Below are 20,314 nucleotides of genomic sequence, written 5' to 3' on the forward strand. Positions count from 1 at the left end.
GAAGACAGGACTTTGGGTAGCTAGTAAATGATAAAGATGGTGCCATAGCTCAATGAGGGGAAGCATAGAATGTTTGGTAGATATTGTTGGGAAACCTAGCACAGCCTTTAGAGGAGAGAAAAAGAAAAAGAAAAAAAGAAAAAGAAAGTGGTTCTTGGATTACTGCTTCACAATGTGTACAAAAACATTGAGTCTTCATGGATTAAACATTAAAAAGTGAAAAGGTAAAACTAAAAAGTTAGAAGAAAATATAGAAAATATTTTTGTCAGCTAGGAATGGGGAAGATTTCTTAAAATGTCAGAAACACACAAATATGAGGCAAATGATTGACTTACATTAATGTTAGGTATTAACTAAAGTACACCCTGGACAAAGTTTATAAATGGATGAAATCTGGAAAAGATACTTGGGACATCTAAAGTTGAACTAATTTATTAACCAATAACTAGAATACACAGAACACTGTAAAAGAGAAGAAATAATAGAAAAATGGGCAAAGGATACTAGCAGACAAGGTATACAGAAAATTTCATAAGCATATGGAGACAGCATCATAATCATAAATAATGTGAGAAAATGAATAGTGAGATGATAGTTTACACCTGTTATGCTGGGGAAAACAAGGAAGGTTGATAATGCCAAATTTGGGAAGAATGGGGGTGGCAAAGTAACCCAAAAGGTTGCCGGAAGCATAGACTGCCTGCAACTTTGAATTATTTGGTCAAACCAATAATACTCATATTCTGTGACCTAACAATTCTCTTTTAAACTACATGTAAAATTAAAAGACTAAGCACAAAATTAGAAAGATATTTGTATCATATAGAATAGACAAAGAATGAGTGGGTAGCATATATAAAGAATACCTTTAAATGGAGGTGGGAGGAATGCAACATAAAAGTGGGCAAGAGAACTACTAGGCAGAGAGAAAAGGGAAAAGCTAATGGAACCATCCAGGTTCCATCCAGGTTCAACATCAATAGCAATCAAAAATGCAAAACTGAATCACAGTGAGATACCTGGAGTACAAATATACAAAAATTAAAAATCCAAACATAGCAGTGTTCACAAGAATGTAGGAGGAAAAAAATTTTTTAAAGATTTACTTATTTATTTGAAAGTCAGAGTTACACAGAGAGAGAAGGAGAGGCAGAGAGAGAGAGAGAGAGAGAGAGACAGAGAGAGAGGTGTCTTCCATCCATTGTTTCATTCCCCAGTTAGCCACAACAGCTGGAGCTGTGCCAAACTGAAGCCAGGAGCCAGGAGCCAGGAGCTTCTTCTGGGTCTCCCATGTAGGTGCAGGGGCCCAAGCTCTTGGGCCATCTTCTATTGCTTTCCCAGGCCATAGCAGAGAGCTAGGTCAGAAGTGGAGCAGTCAGGTCTCCAACGGGTGCCCGCCCATATGGGATGCTGGCAGAAGCATAAATAGTTATAAATACTTTGGAAAATGATATAGTATTATCCACTAAGGTTGCACACCTGAAAAACCAAATTCCCCAGGCATCCCACTTTTACTCTGGCACACACACTTTAATGGGCATGTACTAGAATGTTCATACCCATTGTTAATGATAGCTGAAAATGAAAGCAGCAGTAAAAAACTACTGTCAATAGTAGAAAGGATGCATTCACCAATGTGTTTTGTTTTTGTTTTAAAGATTTATTTATTTATATTTGGAATGCAGGGTTACAGAGAGAGAGGGAGAGGCAGAGAGAGATCTTCCATCCGTGGGTTCACTCCCCAAATGACTGCAACGGTCGGGTTTTGCCTGGTCAAAGCCAGGAGCCAGGAGCTTCACCTGGGTCTCCCATGTCGGGGACAAGGGCCCAAGCACTTGGGCCATCTTTCGCTGCTTTCCCCGGCACATAAGCAGGGAGCTGGATAGGAAGTGGAGCAGCCGGGACTCAAACCAGTGCCCACGTGGTGTTACAAGCAGCAGCTTAACCTGCTGCACCAGAAGGCCAGCCCCATCAATATGTATTTCTATATTGGAAAGCTGTACTACAATGAGAACGATTTCAGTTACAGAATATCAGCTTTGGGTGAAACTCAGAGCATAGTCATAAGTGAGAGAAGCAAGTCACAGCAGAACAAGACATTATTTATACTATGATTCCATTTATATCACATCAGTAGCAGGAAATTTTTTTAAAGATTTATTTATTTACTTGAAAGTCAGAGTTATACAGAGAAAGAATGAGAGGCGGAGAGAGAGAGCGAGAGCAAGAGAGAGAGAGAGAGAGAGAGGTCTTCCATCTGCTGGTTCACTCCCCAGATGGCTGCAACGACCAGAGCTGTGCCGATCTGAAGCCAGGAGCTTCCTCTGGTCTCCCACGTGGGTGCAGGGGTCCAAGGACTTGGGCCATCTTCTACTGCTTTCCAAGGCCATAGCTGAGAACTGGATCAGAAGTGGAGCAGCCGGGACTCGAACCGGCGCCCAAATGGGATGCCGGCACTGCAGGTGACAGCCTCACCCCCTAGGACCCAGCACCCAACCCATGAAAATTGAACAATATCTTGTTTAGAAATGCATTCATCAATGGAAAAGGAAGTTTTTGTAACAAAATTCAGAGGAGCAGTTACTTTCAGGAGGAGGAAGACAATGCAGTGGTCTGGACATTTTTAAGGGGCATTGTCCTGTTTTTTAACTGAACGTTTCTTTCTTCTTCTTCTTCTTTTTTTCCCCCCCCACAGGCAGAGTTAGACAGTGAGAGAGAGAGACAGAGAAAAGGTCTTCCTTTCGTTGGTTCACTCCCCAAATGGCCCCCGCGGCAGGTGCAGTGCGCCAATCTGAAGCCAGGAGCCAGGTGCTTCTCCTGGTCTCCCATGGGGTGCAGGGTCCAAGCACTTAGGCCATCCTCCACAGCCACAGAGAGAGCTGGACTGGAAGAGGGGCAACTGGGACAGAATCCAGCACCCCGACCGGGACTAGAACCCGGGGTGCCGGCGCTGCAGGTGGAGGATTAGCCTAGTGAGCCACAGCACCAGCCCTGAATGTTTCACACAGGTATTGTTTGCTTCATTGTTATTAAGATGAATACGTGTCATACACTCATGCATGTGTAATGTATTTTGTAATAACAATATCTTCATATGATTGTCACTTTTAAGTCCTTGTTTATACTCCTGTGGAACTGTGGTCTTCCTACTGTGTTGAATAGTATGATTAGTGGTGAATTAAGCCTGTGAATAGAGAGTGGATTAAAATTATGTCTTCTGATGAAGAGAGGGGCTGGGGGGAGCAGGGGAGTGACAGGAGTGATGGAAGTGTGGTTGTCTTCGTGGAACTGTACCTATGGAAAGCATAAAATCTGTTCTCTTTATATTAATAAAAAATTAAGAAAATAAAACAAGAAAAATGTCTTTAATGGTCTGTGACCAGGCTCTCTACAACTGGATTTATTGTGGATTCCTCATTGAGGGTTTAAGCAATATGCATTGAGATGCATACGCAGGTCCATCAGACCTGGATTGGCCTAGAGGAAGCACCAACAAAGAATCACATCAGATCGGGAAGACGGTGGTGATCTGATTCAATCCCACTTTTCAGAGAGGTAAGGGACGGGCATACTTGAGAGCTCCTGGTTATTTATGTGAAAGGCAAGTAGGGAGAGGGAGAGAGAAGGAGAGAGAAAGAGAGAGAGAGAGCGAGATCTTCCATCTGTCTGCTCACTAATTGCCAGAAGCATCCAGGTTCGGGTCAAGCCGAAGCTAGGAATGGGGAACTCAGTCCGGGTGGCAGAGACCCAAGCACTCGAGGCAGGGTACACATTAGCAGGAAGCCGCACTCCAGTGTGGGATGCAAACGTCCCAAGCGGCAACGTAACCCCTGCCACAAGCAGTGCCTGCTCCCGCTGGCTTCATAACTGTACTAAGAAATTCAAGCAACAGGACTAGTAGGATTGTTATTCTTTTAAAGTTAGGGAAACTGAGGCCACAGAAGGACGCCACTGACCCAAGGTGCCATCACCACGCTGGAACTCCGGGCTCCCAAGCCCGGCTGCCTGGCCTGTGCTCCGCCCCACGACACCGTTATTCCGTTTCCTCTGGCTTTGGGCCCCCTGTCTGACGTCACAGAACAGCCACGCCCACCCGCCCCTCCCGGCGTTCGCCCCGCCCCGCCCCGTCCCCAGGGGCTCGCGGCCCGGCGCGTTCCCGGCCTCTTTCCGGCCCCGCCCCTTCTGGCTGCCATGACAACGAGTCCGCGCCCGGCGCTCAGCAGCTACTCGGGCGGGACCCAGGCTGGACCGCGGGCCCCGGCCTGGGGGCCACAGCTGCCGCCGCCGCCGCCGCCACCTCGTCTCCTCCCCGTCCCCGCCCCGCCCCGCGTCCTCCCGCCTCGCTCGGGCCCGTGGCCGGGGTCCCTCCCCGCCGCCCCACACCGCGCAGATGCCGAAGGTGAAGGCGCTGCAGTGCGCGCTGGCGCTGGAGATCCGCTCTGTGAGTATCGGCTGCGCTCCCGTCCCGAGTGGACTGCGGGACGCCTCCTTGCGGTCGCCTCTGGAAGCCCCGAGTCACAGCAAAGCCTTCACCTTCAAATCACGCCTGGGGACTCCGGGACCCCGTGTGACCCCGGCTGCCCCTCGCACCTCCGGCCACCGCAGCCACGCAGAGGCCCGGCCCCCACCGCAGCTCTGGACCCCACGTCCAGTCGTGGTGTTTCCCACCGCCCCTGACCCCTCCTCCGACCTGCCAGTGCGCTGGGGCGGGGGTTCTCGAACTCCTCTGTGATCGGGATCGCCCTCCCTGGTCACCTCAGTCTTCCCTCCCCACGCCATCGCTGCCCAGGCTCCCTGGCCACGTCCCCTCAGGGTCTCCCAGGAGAAACCCAGCTCTGGCCCCTCCGGCCCTCAAACCCCGCGACAGCGGTTGACCGGGCTCCCTTCTCGTCTTCCCGGTCGCTCCCAAGGAAGGCCCCTTCGGCTTCCGGAAGGGAACTCCTCCAAAGTTGCAGCCGCACGCCGGCGGAGGATCCCTTTCCGCGAGCCCAGGCGGGCGGTCCCCCACCAGCTCGGGGCAGTGAGATAGCCCCCCTCTGCCCGCCGGTCTCCTAAGACCCTTCGCAGGCCTTCTGAACGCCCCCCAGGTCTCTCCCGATCCCTGCTTCAGGCCAAAGCTCCAGCTTGGCTCTTCTGAGGGCCCTCTGCCCCACCCCGCGCTTCCAGGGCGCGGTGGAGTTGTGCAGGCGCAGACCCGTGGGCGGCCTGGAGGCGAAGCTCCGGGTCCCCGAGCCCTCTGTGGCCGCCCAGCACCGCCGCGGTCCGCAGGTGCTGCTGCGTCCGCTCGCGCTCCGGGGCAGGCACGGCTCTCCCCTCACCTAGCCCGGCAGTTCTCCCGGGGCGGCGAACCGAAACCTCCAGGGGGAGTCCCGAGACTGTGTAGGACTTTTGTTGGGTCTCACAGGAGGCCTGGGTGGGGCCGGGGTCGAGGCGCACAGAGAGGGCTCTTGGTCTGCAGGGCCAAGCCAGGGCGGCTCCTGGGAAACTCTGGTGTCCCGGCTGCCTTTTGGCGACACTTGCTAAAGTCAAGATTTGTTTAGCGAAAGCGGACCGGACGCTTGCTCCCGCGCTGGGCTCTGAGGCCACTGGCCAGACCCCGGGCCTGGTTGCGGGCTTGCTCCGCCCTGTGCTTACTCGTGGGGCACGGGATCCCGGGCAGGGCGGCTGCCTCGGGACGCGGGGGCAGCAGGAGCCCGCTGAGAGGAAGAAGCCTTCCCTGGCGGGTTCCCGCGCCCAGGAGTGTGTGTTGCGGGGTGGACGGGTTTTGTCTCAGGCGTTCTCCGCGGAGTTAAGTTGATGGCACAGAGGGAATGACTGTACAATGGAGCTTTGTTGTTCACCCAAGCTAAAGAAGACTCTGCGGGTGGGAACAGTCCCCGTTCCCCCAGCCCCCTCCCAACATTGGGGCCACAGAATTTTACAGTTCTACGAAATTTTAGAAACCACTGGATTCCGTCCCGTTCACAGGTTAGAACACCAGAGGTTTAGCGTGGCTAACTCGTTTGTTCAGGGTTGCACCACTATTTAGGAGCAGATCTGCCCCAAGATGCTGTTTGCCAACCTCAGAAGGCACAAAAGAGACTCCTGGCAACAGCACTGTTAGTTAAACAAGCGTGTTCATCCTGGCTTTGATTGGGCAGAGGACTTGCGTGGCCACAGAGAGTTCTTACATCCTGTTTCCCACTTCTGCTGCTGCTTTTCACTTTATTTGTTCACACTCGCGTGGTATAAAGGCCAAACTATGTACAATGATGTACACGGGGAACTTGGGCCTCAGAGCTGTCTCCTCAAACCTTACCCAGCTGTGTTCATCGGCTGCAGCAGCTGTCCTCACTAGTGGGGTAAACAGATACACTTTCTTTTCTCCAGCACACACACCACATATGTTTACGTTTTTCTTTTCTTGCACGGTAGGTGGCATGTTCTATAAGCTGTTGTACACTTTGGTGTCTTTTTCTTCATTTAATATGACCTGGGGAATCACTCTGCCTCCATGGGAATTGGGGTCTTCTTTTCCCCACCCCCAACTTTTTAAATAAAGTTTTTCAAACATACAGAGTACTTGGAAGAATAGTTCAATGAATAACCATTATTCCCTGACCTATCTACATTAATTTGCTTTGTTTGTACATATGTATATATTATGTGTAAAATATTTTTGTTGTAATTTTGAAAGTAAATTGTTGACATCATAATACTGCCTCCTGAATACTTCAGCATGCATTTTCTAAAAAAGGATAGATATTATTCTACCTAACTGCAACTGTTATCACACCTAAGATAATGAGTGATAATTCATAAATTTCAAGTCCATCTTCAAGTTTTACCAGTTGTCTAAAAACTGACTTTTATAATTTACTTTTTCACACAGGATCCAATCAAAGTTTACATGATGTACTTGGTTATTTGATTGTTAGAACTTTGTACTTCATTTTATTTTATTTATTTATTTTTTTAAAGATTTATTTATTTATTTGAAAGACAGAGTTACAAAAAGAAGAGAGGCAGAGAGCGAGAGAGAGAGGTCTTCCATCCATTGGTTCTCTCCCCAAGTGGCTGCAATGGCTGGAGCTCTGCTGATCCAAAGCCAGGAGCTTCTTCTGAGTCTCCCACATGGGTGCAGGGGCTCAAAGACTTGGGCCATCTTCTACTGCTTTCCCAGGCCATAGCAGAGAGCTGGATCGGAAGTGGAGCAGCCAGGACTAGAACCGGCACCCAGAAGGGATGCCGGCACTGCAGGCAGCACCACTGGTCCCTATACTTCATTTTAATATTGAGCAGTTGCAGTTATTATTTCATTCCCATGACATTCCCTGAATTTTTTTCCTATGGGAAATTCATTCCCAGATAAAGATTTAGAGCACTTTCATCACCCCACAAAAGTGTCTTGTAGGACTGGTGCTGTGGTGCAATGGGTTAAACCGCTGGCCTGCAGCACCAGCATCCCAAATGGGTACTGGTTCAAGTCCTGGATGCTCCACTTCTCATCCAGCTCTCTGTTATCGCCTGGGAAAGCAGTAGAAGATGGCCAAATCCTTGGGCCCCTGCACCCATGTGGGAGACCAGGAAGAAGCCCCTGGCTCCTGGCTTCGGATCGGCCCAGCTCCAGCTGTCACAACCATTTGGGGAGTGAACTAGCAGATGGAAGACCTCTCTCTTTCTCTCTCTCTGTAACTGTCTTTCAAATAAATAAAATCTTTTTTTTTTTTTTTTTTTGACAGGCAGAGTTAGACAGTGAGAGAGAGACAGAGAGAAAGGTCTTCCTTTTTCCGTTGGTTCACCCCCGAAATGGCCACTATGGCTGGTGCACTGTGGCCGGTGCCCTGCGCCGATCCGAAGCCAGGAGCCAGGTGCTTCCTCCTGGTCTCCCATGAGGGTGCAGGGCCCATGCACTTGGGCCATCCTCCACTGCCTTCCTGGGCCACAGCAGAGAGCTGGACTGGAAGAGGAGCAACCGGGACAGAATCCAGCACCCTGACCAGGACTAGAACCCAGGGTACCAGCGCTGCAGGCTGAGGATTAGCCTAGTGAGCCACAGCACCGGCCAAATAAATAAAATCTTTAAAAAAAATTGACAACAGATTAAAGCCTATTTTTTTAAAAAATAGTGTCTTGTGCCCCCTTCGAGTCTCATGCAGAGGCCATCACTATTCCGATTGCTAGCACTGTAAATGAATTTGCCAGTAATTAAACTTTATATTGGAGTTATGTAATATGTAATATTTTGTGTCTGTCTCTCTTTGCTCCACCTATTTTTGAGATCCATCCAGGTTATGTTGGATATCATTAGTTTATTCCTTTTGATTGTGGAATAGTATTCTAGTACAGAACACAATGTGTTTATCCATTCTCTCTTTTTTTTTAATTGACAAATACTGTATATATCTAAAATGAACAAATTGTTGTTTTGGCTGTGTATATATTGTGGAAATTTTAAGTTAGACTAATATGTCCTTTACCTCACAGACTTAGTTTTATGTGATAAGAACATTTTAGATCCACTGTTTTAGCAATATTAATGTATGCAATACATTTTGTTATTAACTATACTTAACCACGTTTATTCTCCAGAATTCATCCTAACTGAAACATGTTACACTTTAGCAAATGTCTCCCTTTATCTCACCTCCCTCACTGACCCCTCCCCATCACCTCCCAGGTCCTGGTAGCTACCCTTCTACTCTCTATCCGTGAGTTCAGCATTTTTAGATTCTACCTAAAATTGAGATCATGCATTATTTATCTTTATCTGGCTTATTTCACCTGGCTTATTTCACTTAGGATAATATCCTCCAAGTTCATACATATTATTGCAAATGACAAGATTTCCTTCTTTTTTTTTAAGAGTCATTTATTTATTTGAAAGGCAGAGGCAGAGAGAGAGAGAGAGAGAGAGGTCTTCCATCTGCTGGTTCACTTCCTGAATGGCTGTGACACCCAGAGCTAGGCCAATCTGAACCCAGAAGCTTGGATCTTCTTCTGGGTGTCCCACATGGTTGCAGGGGCCCAAGGGCTTGGGCCATCTTTCACTGTTTTCCCAGGCACATTAGCAGAGAGCTGGATAAGAAGCAGAGCAGCCAGGACTCGAACTGGTGCCCATATGGGATGTTGGCACTGCAGGTGGCGGTTTTACCCTTATGGCATAGTGCCAGCCCCAAGATATCCTTCTTTTTAAAGGCTGAAAACTTTCCTTTAGTATCCCTGGGAGATAGGTTCCAGCCCCACCCCTGTGGATATTAAAATGTGAGGATAGTCAAGTCCCTTATATAAAATAGCATAATATTTACATATAACCTATCCATATCAGACTCTCAAGTATTTCAAATCATTTCTAGGTTACTTATAGTACCTAATATATAGTACCTTTCTATATAAGTACTAATATAGTTCCTTCCTTCCTTCCTTCCTTCCTTCCTTCCTTCCTTCCTTCCTTCCTTCCTTCCTTCCTTTCTTTCACAGCTGAGTAGTGCTTAATGGTGTATATATACCATAATTTCTATCCAACCAACAGTTGATAGACATCTGGGTTGATTTCACATCTTAGCTATTGTGAATTAAGCTGAAATGAACATGAGGTACAGATATAACTCTTTCATATGCTGATTTCTATTGGTTTGTGTAAATTCCCAGGAGTGGGATGGCTGCATCATATGTTAGGTCCATATTAAGATTTTTTAGGTATTTCCATACTGTCTTCTTCAAGGGCTATACCAACTTACTTTCCCACCAACAATGGATTAGGGTACCTTTTTCCCCACATCCTTGCCAGCATTTATTGTCTCATGATTTCTGTATGAGAACCATTCTAACTGGGGTGAGGTAAAACCTCATTGTGGTTTTGATTGGCATTTGCCTGATGGCTAGTGAGCCTGAGCATTTTTCATGTGTCTCTTGGCCATTGGAATTTCCCCTTTAGAAAAATGTCTGTTTAAGTCCTTTGCCCGTTTCTTAACTGGGTTGTTGTTGCATTTCTCAAGCTCTTCATATATTCTGGTTATTAATCCTTTATCAGTTGCATAGTTTGCAAATAATTTCTCCCATTCTGTTGATCACCTCTCCACTTTGCTGAGTATTAATTTTGCATTGCAGAAGCTCCTTAGCTTGATGTAATCCCATTTGTCTACTTTGGCTTTAACTGTCTGTGCTTCTGGGTTGTTTTTTTTTTTTTTTCCAAGAAGTCTTTCCTATGCTAATGTCTTGAAGAGTTTTCCCAATGTTCTCTAGTAATTTGATAACATTGGGCTGTAGATTTAGGTCTTGATCCACTTTGAGTGGATTGTGTATAAGGTATAAGGTGTGGGTATAGATTCATGCTTCTGCACATGGAGATCCAGTTTCCCCAGCACCATATATTAAACAGACTATCCTTGTTTCAGGGATTGATTTCAGCTCATTTGTCAAATACAAATTGGTTGTAGATGTGTGGATTTCTTTCTGGACATTTATTCTATTCCATTGGTTTACATATCTGTTTTTGTGCCAGTACCAGGCTGTTTTGATTATAATTGCCTGTAGTATATCTTGATATCTGGTATTGTGATGCCTCTGGTTTTGATTTTGTTGTATAAGATTGCTTTAACTATTAAGGGTCTCTTGTGTTTCCATATGAATTTTAGCATCATTTTTTTCTAGATCTGCAAAGAATGTCATTGGTATTTTGGTTGAGATCGCATTGAATATGTAAATTGCTTTTGCTATTATGGACATTTTGATGATGTTGATTCTTCCAATCCATGAACATGGAAGATTTTTCTATTTTTAAATATCGTCTTCTGTTTCTTCCTTTAGTGTTTTGTAATCTTCATCATAGAGTTCTTTGACATCCTTCATTAAATTTATTCCAAGGTATTCGATCAGCTAATATTTTGTTGAGGATTTTTGCATCTATGTTCAACAGGGATATTGTTCTCTTTTTCTGTTGTTGTCTTTTTCTAGATCAGGAATTAAGGTGATGCAGGCTTCTTAGAAAGAAATTGGGAGGATTCCCTCCCTTTCAATTGTTTAGAATAGTTTGAGAAGAATTGGAATTAGTTCTTCTTGAAATGAATAATGGAATTCAGCAGTGAAGCCACCTGGTCCCAAGCTTTTTTTTGTTGGGTGGGTCTTTATACTGATTCAGTTTCCATCTGGGTTATTGGCCTGTTTAGGTTTTCTATGGCTTCATGAGTCAATTTTGGTAGATTGTATGTGTCTAGGAATTTAACTATTTCTTCTAGGTTTCCCAATTTGTTGGCATACAACTCTTTATTGTAATTCCTGATGATTTTCTTTTTATTTCTGTGGTGTCTGTTGTTACATTTTCTTTTTCATTTCATTTCTTGTTTTATTGATTTGGGTTGTCCCCCCCCCCCCCCTTTGACAGGCAGAGTGGACAGTGAGAGAGAGAGACAGAGAGAAAGGTTTTCTTTTTCCGTTGGTTCACCCCCCAATGGCCACCGAGGCCTGCACACTGCGGCCATCGCACCACACTGATCTGAAGCCAGGAGCCAGGTGTTTCTCCTGGTCTCCCATGCGGGTGCAGGGCCCAAGCACTTGGGCCATCCTCCATTATACTCCCGGGCCACAGCAGAGAGCTGGACTGGAAGAGGAGCGACCGGGACAGAATCCGGTGCCCGACCAGGACTAGAACCTGGGGTGCTGGTGCAGCAGGCAGAGGATTAGCCTATTGAGCCATGGCGCCGGCCTCCCATTTTTTTTTTTTTTTTTTTTGGTTAGTTGGTCCAATGGCCCAATGGTGTATCAGTTTTATTTATTTTGTAAAAAACCAGCTCTTCATTTCACCCATCTTTTGTATTTTTTGTGTGTTTTAATCTTGTTCTCTGATTTTAATTATTTCTTGCCTCCTAATTTTGAGTTTGGTTTGTTGTTATTCTTTTTTTTTTTTTCTGGCTCCTTGAGATACACTGATAGCTCATTTATTTGGTACCTTTCCAATTTCTTCATGAAGGCACCAATGCTATAAACTTCTCTCTTAACACTACTTTTGCAGTATCCCATATGTTTTAATATGATGTGTTGTCAACCTCATTCATTTCCAGAAATTTTTTGATTTTCCTTTTGATTTCTTCTGTGACCCACTGTTCATTCAGGAGCATATTATTCAGTCTTCATGTGTTTGCATATGATCTAGAGATTCTTGAGTTGTTGATTTCCAGCTTCATTCCACTGTGTTCAAAGAAGATGCATGGTATGATTTTGATTTTGTTGAATTTCCTGAGACTTGCTTTATGGCTTAATATATAGTCTGTCTTAGAGAAAGTTCCATGTACTGATGAGGATGATGTGTATTCTGCCAACTGTGGGGTGATAAGTTCTGTAGATATCAGGTATGTCCTTTTGTTCCATAGTGCTGATTAGGTCTGTTGCTTCTTTGTTGATTTTGTGTCTAGTTGAACTGTCCATTGGTGAAAGTGGGGCGTTGAAGTCCCCTGTTAATATTGTATTAGAGTCTGTCTTCCTGTTCTTCTGCATTCTTTTTTTTGTTTGTTTGTTTGTTTGTTTTCCTCTGTATATCTTCAGACAGACTGTTTTTAAGCTCACTGATTCTTGTTTGATCCACTCTGCTTCTGATGCCTTCTTTCACATTTTTAACTTTGTTTGATGTACTTTTCAAGCCATAGGATTTTTTTTTGTAATTATTTTCTTATATCTTTTTAAGCTTCTGTGTTAGAATAATAAATCATCTCCGAGTTTACCTGAATCTCATTGTGTTTCCTTAAAATGACTATTTTACATTCTGTACCTGTCATGATTCCCTTACAGTTTTTTTTTTTTTATAAGATTTATTTATTTGAAAGGCAGAGTTACAGAGGGGCAGAGGCAGAGATCTTCCATCTGGTGGTTCACTCCCCAAATGGCTGTATTGGCCAGAGCTGGGCCTATCTGAAGCCAGGAGCCAGAAGCTTTCTCTGGGTCTCTCACGAGGGTGCATGGGCTCAAGGTCTTGGGCCATCTTCTACTGTGTTCCCAGGCCATTGCAGAGAGCTGAATCAGAAATACAGCAGCCGGGACTTGAACCGACACCATGGGATGCTGGCACTGCAGGCAGAGGCTTTACCTGCTGCACCACAGTGCCGGCCCCACCCTGACAGTTACTGATGTCTGTTAGTATGTATTGGCAACTGCGCATTAAAGGGTTAGGGATTTTTCCCACTCTCTGTAATCCGGCTTTGTATGTTCCTGTCTTCCAGAAATTCTAAGCACTTTGCCATGTTTTCTCTGAGCCTGTGGACACTTAGGCTGTATTGGCATTAGATGGTTCTGTTGAAGTTTGCTACAAGTCTGCTCTTGGTTTGTTGTCACTGTTTCAATACAAGGGGGTGCTTCTATCTCAGGTTTATCTTAAATATAGTAGGTATTTGTTTAGAATTAACTTCTACAGGCTTGATTTGGGAGCCCTGGGCTGGGGATAGAGACCTTTGGGCTTTATCTGGTGTTGGGTGTCACAGCCATAGGCCTGACATTGAGCTCCAAGGCAAGGTCCTGTATGACTTTCCCACCCCACTTCCTAGAGGCTGTAATCTTGTTCCACTCTCAGCCAGAGGTGGGGGAAAGGGTGGTGGGGGCAGTCCATTTGGCATGTGGCTAAGGAGGCCCAAAGGCTCAGTCTGCAGGTGATGACCTGGGGGTAGGGGTGTGGGATCCTGTCTGCACGATGTTTTACCATGACCTGCCTGGCACTGGGTTTCAAGTCTAAGGTCTGGACTTAATCCCTTCTCCGTCTCCCAAGCAGGCTGCATGGAGCTGTACCGGTTGCAGCTGGGGGAGTGATGACAGGCAACTCGTAACTTCACGCCTTCCTCAGTGCCTCTTATCCTGTCGTCGCATGGTGGTCTCTTAGCTGATGTTGTTAGCTGCTGTGAAGGTGGTTTGCGTATGAACAGCTGTTCAGATTGCTGTGTTTACGGGGAGAGGATTGCAGGGGCACCTTACTCACTTGCTGTCTTGCTCCGCTTTCCAGAAAGAAATCTTTAACTGATAAATACAAAGAGATGGGCATGTTAGTCATTTATTCAATGCAGTGGTCTGTGTTGACAGATGATATAATTTTTAATCTAACGATGACAGTAGCTGATATTGATGAATATTCTGTCAGACTTTGCTCTAAGCACTTCACATTTATTAACTCATCTAATCCTAGGACTCATTACTTTATGACCTTGTTAGTGTATCACCTAAACTTTCCTGGGACTCTGTTGTTTTCATATATAGAAGTTCTGAAGCTGGACAAGATAATATCTTAAACTTTTTCATACTGAAAGTGTACTTCTTTGGCTATAGTGATGAGGAAAATGAAAGTCTGCCCTCAGGGAACTTAGAGTAAGATGTATCCATTTGCTTAAAATGCATCTAGACAATAATTTGGATCTGTGACGTGCTGAAAGAAGTTAAAGTATATTATTTTTGCATATAGTAACTTCATAATAAATGTGTGAATTTGATTGGATTGAATAACAACAGCTGTTGAATCAAGATAAGTTTTGTGTAGGTGTCTGTTAATAATTGCCTGGGCAGATGGGAGGAGTAAATCAAGAAGGCATGGAATGGAATGGTTGAAGTCAGTACTCCTTATATTACTCTGTTTTATATCACACTATATAGTTAATGGAAGACCTTGAGACAAGTAATGTGTATGTTCAGAGAACAATAAAAATATACTTAGAATGTATCAGAATATGTTGGACAAAGTTATTATGTTGACCTCAAGTTTCAGAAAGCCTTCAGTATGCTGTTAAGGGCATATTAATCACCGGCTGTGGAATATGGCAGGGGCTGGAGAGCCTGCGCTGTGTTTTGTTTAGAAGCCTCACATTTTATGCTGGTACTTTCTGTCAGTCTTAATGAGGATAGGTGCAGTTTAGTATTTAAAAAAACACATTATTGGGCTCAAAACTTTCAATTCATTGACTTTGAAACTTTTTCACATTGCTTTTTCTTAAAAAATTATTTATTTATTTGAAAGGCAGAGTGATGGGGCAGGGCGGGCGAGGATGTATCTTCTAACCACTGGTATACTCTCCAAATGCCTGCAATAGCCAGAGCTGGGCCAAACTGATGTCAGAAGTCAGGAACCCCATCTGAGTCTCCCACATGAGTGGCAGGAACCCAGGTACTCGGGCCATCACCTACTGCCTCTCAGGTGCATAAACAGGAAGTAGGATCATAAGCGTGGAGTAGCTGGGACTTGCCCAACCAGGCACTTCTATAAGGGATGTGGGTGTGTGCAAGCGGCAACTTAACCTGCGGTTCCACATCGCCCTTACCTCATACTGCTTTTGATGAGCATGTCTATGAACTGCTGTTTAGTGTGCTAGAGGTCAGATTTGTGCTTTTGGTTTATTTATTTATTTATTTGTTTTTTTTGCCCTCTAGTACAATTTTTATTTCTACCAAGTGCTAATCCTTTGTGATTTAATGATGCTGAATAACTTTGAGCATTCAGTATAAAGTGGGAGCCTAAGGCTAACTATTTAAACCTGTTTGTGTCTATCCCTAGTGCCAGTATGGAGAACTTCAAAATCTGGCACAAGTAACCAGGTGGAAAATTGTAGATTTCTCGGAGTGAGAGGAAGTTGCAAAAGCGTTTCATTTAACTTTGTAAACACTAGTCTCTCTTTTGTTATTTGAATTTTTATTAGATTAGCAGACTAATGTTTTTGTGTAATATTTGATACATCATTTTAGTAGAATAGTTCAGGAACTCATAAAACAGTTATATTCCTTTATCTAATTTCTTTCAGGTAACTTGTCCAGGAGTGGTGCTGAAAGACAAGGAGGACATCTACCTTAGCATCTGTGTGTTTGGCCAATACAAAAAGACACAATGTGTCCCAGCCACTTTTCCACTGGTTTTCAATGCCAGAATGGTGTTTGAAAAGGTAAGTTTTTCAAATAGCAGATCAACTAGTAATGCAAATTCAAAGTGGTTCCAACTTTTGAATAAAAGCCCATAATGTAAGTTATGATTGCTTATTATTGTTGCAGCCGGGCAAGTAGAAACAGAGGTGCATCACACACTGATAACATCTGAGGGTCGTTTATTGCTGGTGGTGGTGGAGAGTGGGCTCATGCCTTAAAGAACTCTCGACCCTGAAGCTCAAAGCAACAGGGTTTATAAAGGCAAAAATCACAAGGAGGGGAGGGGGAATGCATGGTTGCTAGGATTGGGGAATACTAAGGTGAAGCTGACCTAAGGCCTATGCAAAACTAATATCAATTATAATTTTGACAATAGACAAATTACAATCTTAGCATTAATCCAGGTGCAGCCTATCTGTTTTAAGCTTGAGTGATCATACCATGGAGTCTCTGTGTTCTGCCAGGTGGGATGCAGTGTTATGTTACTGTCTGAATTTTAGGCCATAGTTTCAGACCAGAGTCTCAGAGTCTCATGGTGGGGGGTGCTCTAAAATGGAGTCCCTACTGTCAAGGTGTCACTTCACTATATGCTTCAGTTTAATTCCAAAAGGAAAGTTATGACTTAAATCTATAAGATTGAGAATATTCATTATATTTTGCATTGAATCAGTTGCCATTTTTCCTTGATGGATCAACAGGTTCTTAAAATTGTCGTAGTGGGGTTTGTGTAAACCATAGCACCTTGAATTCTAAATAATTATTTCATAAAACAAAATAAATTCTTAATAGATAAGATAGTTTATTTATGACTGTCTTATAGTACTTTTTCTATAAGCCTCTTTTCTTTTTTTCTCCTAAAACTGCTCCTTTTGATGAACGGCTACCAGTCACATTTCTTAACTTTTTATTTTCCCTCCTTTTTCCCTCTGTCTCCTTCTCTTCCTTTGTCCCTCCCTCCTTCTTTTCTTCTCTCCTTCCTTTCTCCCAGGAATAATTACCCAGTACCTGCTCTATTTGCCAATTGTTCTCTGCCCCGAGGATATGTGATAAACAAGGAAAAATCCACCCCTCTTGGAGCTTTCACTGTCATAAGAGAAACAGACAATAACCAATAAATGCATCAGTGATATTAGATAGAAATAATTGCATGAAGAGAATAAAGGGAGAGTAATGGGATTAGGGGTGTTGTCCATTTTAAAGAGTGGTCAGAGAAGGCAGTAACACTGAAGCTGAGTCAGAATTATGAGATTGTATCAGTTATTTGAAGACCTAGGGGAAAAAGCATTCTAATGAGAAGATAGCAAATGTAAAGGTTTCCTGTTGAGAGTAAGCTTGAGAGGTTGGAGGAACACTAAGAAGGTTGGCAGGATCGTGGTAACAACAGTGGCAAGAATGCTGACAGACAAAGCTGGGAGAGGGCAGAAATAGCTATAAAGATCATTCGTAGTGTTTTTCGTACTGAGCATGGGAAGCAGAGAGGGAGTGTTCTTAGTAATGTCATGTTTTCTTTGGTTGGGTACATAATATTTTGAGAGAGGGAAAAAACAAAGACAGTCTCATCTCTACGTTCCATTCACATCTTCCCATCCTCCCTGTGTCCTTCCACCATAGGTGTTCCCTGAAGCAGTAGACCCTGGAGATGTGGTGGCACAACTTGAGTGTAAGTTAACTTTATAATTCCTGGCTCTAAGACATCTCAGATATTATCATCCTTATTCCTTTTAATCCTGGGTTAAATAGAAATTTAAGTCTAGTAGAGTTTTAAAAATCTTGAGTTGACCCCCCCTTTTTTGCATTTTTTTAGAATTTCAGAATACATCTGGAAATAATCAAAAATACATGTGACAGAGAGGCTTGGTTTGACTCCCTTTTCTGTGTGTTCAGTCATTGACTTATTTTATTTAACTTTTTATCGGTTAATATGATAACAAATCATTTGTGTCAAAAGGATAGATTGAGATTCATGTTAGGTAGGATTTTGTACTGCAAACAGAAAATGTGTCTAACCTCAGATTACTTCTAATCAAGAGACTAAATAATAGAAGATCAAAGTAATGGTATCCTAAAATATGTATGCCTTTGCTCTTTGTATTATGTTCATTATGTTAGTAAATTATTTGAAAGACTTTTTTCAGGGCTAGGCATAACCATAAATTACTTGAGTAGTAGGAATCAACTATGAAAAGATGCAACTATCTGTGAGATCAGCAATGCAAAAGAGTATACTTGAGTATAAACTATTCAAGTTCTTGGTATGAAATGAAAAGCTCTGCTATTTATCATTATAATTAGAGGAACAGGCATCTAGCTCAGTGGTTGAGACACCTGTTAAGATGCTTGTGTCCCATACTGAAGCACCCGAGTTCCATCCCTGGCTTCAGCTCCTGGCTCCAGCTTCCTACCAATGCAGATCATGGAGGGAGTGGTAAAGGCTTAAGTAATTGTGTTCCCAGATGGGAGACCTGGGTTGAATTCTTGTCTCTTAGCTGTTGTGGGCAGCAGATGGGAGCCACACTCCCACCCCACCTCCCTCTCTGTGCCCCTGCTACCTGTCAGATAAATAAATAGGCTGTGGAGTCACTAGATTGGTCCATTGTATAGCAGTGGCTCAAAAGGCCAATACTATTAGGTGTCATGATCAAATGTCTCCTTCCACTTCCCCCACTCCATTGGGATTCTAGCAATGAAGAAACATGGATTAGAATCTGTGTATATAGGGCAGGACTGGGCTGACCTAGTGTCTGTCTTCATACAGCTTATAGTTTTTCAATTCTTCTCTAGAGCACTCATCATTGTCAATGTCAATATTTTGTTAATTGTTTTGTAGCTGTCCTAGTGCTTGATGTTACATATTCCACTGTGGCAGACTAGCTTGGTGAAAGTTTGATGTCAGTAGGTTTATAATTTTTAATATTTCATTAGCAACTCATTTAGTATCTGAGAAATCGTGTCTTAGAAAAAATTGTGGGGGCTGGCGCTGTGGCGTAGCAAGTAAAGCTGCCACTTCCAGTGCCTGCATCCCATATGGACACTGGTTTGAGGCCTGGCTGCTTCACTTCCGATCCAGCTCTCTGCTATGGCCTGGGAAAGCAGTAGAAGATGGTCAAAGCTCTAGGGCCCCTGTACCCATGTGGGAGACCTGGAAGAATTTCCTGGCTCCTGGCATCAGATAGGCACAGCTCTGGCTGTTGCAGCCAATTGGGGAGTGGACCAGTGGATGGAAGACCTCTCTCGCTCTCTCTGCCTCTGTCTCTCTATAATTCTGCCTTTCAAATGAATGAATAAATAAATCTTTCAAAAAGAAAAAAGAAGAAAAAAATGTGGCTCTAAAATGTGGCTCTTTTTTTTTTTTTTAAGAGCTATTTATTTGGTTGAAAGAGTTACTGAGAGGTAGAGGCAGAGAGAGAGAGAGAGAGAGAAAGAAAGAGAGAGAGAGGTCTTCCATCTGCTGGTTCACTCCCCAGATAGCTGCAACAGGCAGAGCTGGGCCGATCCAGAGCTACATCGATCTGAAGCCAAGGGCCGGGAGCTTCTTCCTGGTTTCCCACGTGGGTGTTGGGGCCCAAGGACTTGGGCCATCTTCTGCTGCTTTCCCAGGCCATAGCAGAGAGCTGGATCAGAAGTGGAGCAACCAGTACTTGAATTGGCACTTATATGGGATGCTGGCACTGGGACCACAGTGCTGGCCCCAGGGTTTCTCTTTTTAATCTTCTAAATAAAAGCCATTTTTAGGTAGATGATTTATAAATATTTTCTCCCAGTCTGTGGACTGTGTCTTCATTCATTCAATAGTGGCTTTGGAATAATGAAAGTTATAAAGTTAAATAAATTTTTTTATAGTTTATACTTTTGGTGTCAGATCCATGAAATATGTATTCTAAAAAATTTTTATGTACTTGAAAGTTAGAGTTACAAAGAGAGAGGGGAAGAGAGAGAGAAAGATTGATCTTCCATTCATTGGTTTGCTCCCAAGATAACTGCAACAGCCAGGGCTGTGCCAGGCTGAAGCCAAGAGTCACGACTGTCATCTGGGTCTCCCATGTGGGTGGCAGAGGTTCAAACACTTGGGGATCTTCCGCTGCTTTTCCAGGCCGTTAGCAGGGAACTGGAATGGAAGCAGAGCAGCTGGACACGAACCGGCTCTTAAATGGGATGCTGGCATCCAGGCGGTGGCTTTATTTGCTACGCCATAGCACTGGTCCTCACATCTGTGAAATAGCTGCCTCATTCAAGGTCACACATTTTTTTCTACTTTCAGGTTGAAAAGAATATCCTTCTCTTTGCTGAATTGTTTGTGTACGTTTGTTGAAAACTGATTGACTGTAAACCTGAGGGTTTCTTTCTGAGCTCTTTAACGTTTCATTTTCCATTCACCTACGTGTCTGTCCTCATGTCAATACCATTGTCTTGATTACTTCAGCTTTCTGGTACGTTTTGGTGTCAGGTGATATATGC

General features: G+C 44.0%; 1 protein-coding gene across 2 annotated transcripts in view; it reads left to right on the forward strand.

Moving 5' to 3' along the window:
- Positions 1 to 4,197: 4,197 nt before the first annotated feature.
- SPATA6 (spermatogenesis associated 6) overlaps positions 4,198 to 20,314 on the forward strand; it is a 129,635-nt gene continuing 113,518 nt past the window's right edge. Inside the window, exons 1-3 of one of the 2 annotated variants that reach the window (XM_008265284.4) lie at positions 4,198 to 4,442; positions 15,742 to 15,879; positions 17,471 to 17,519. In XM_008265284.4, coding sequence (XP_008263506.1) covers positions 4,392 to 4,442; positions 15,742 to 15,879; positions 17,471 to 17,519 — 238 coding nt within the window. In that variant the 5' untranslated portion in view covers positions 4,198 to 4,391. The remainder of the gene's footprint in view (positions 4,443 to 15,741; positions 15,880 to 17,470; positions 17,520 to 20,314) is intronic. The other variant, XM_008265285.4, reaches the window with a different exon arrangement.

This window comes from Oryctolagus cuniculus, chromosome 7 (assembly GCF_964237555.1).
Source record: "Oryctolagus cuniculus chromosome 7, mOryCun1.1, whole genome shotgun sequence".
NCBI classification, from domain to species: domain Eukaryota; kingdom Metazoa; phylum Chordata; class Mammalia; order Lagomorpha; family Leporidae; genus Oryctolagus; species Oryctolagus cuniculus.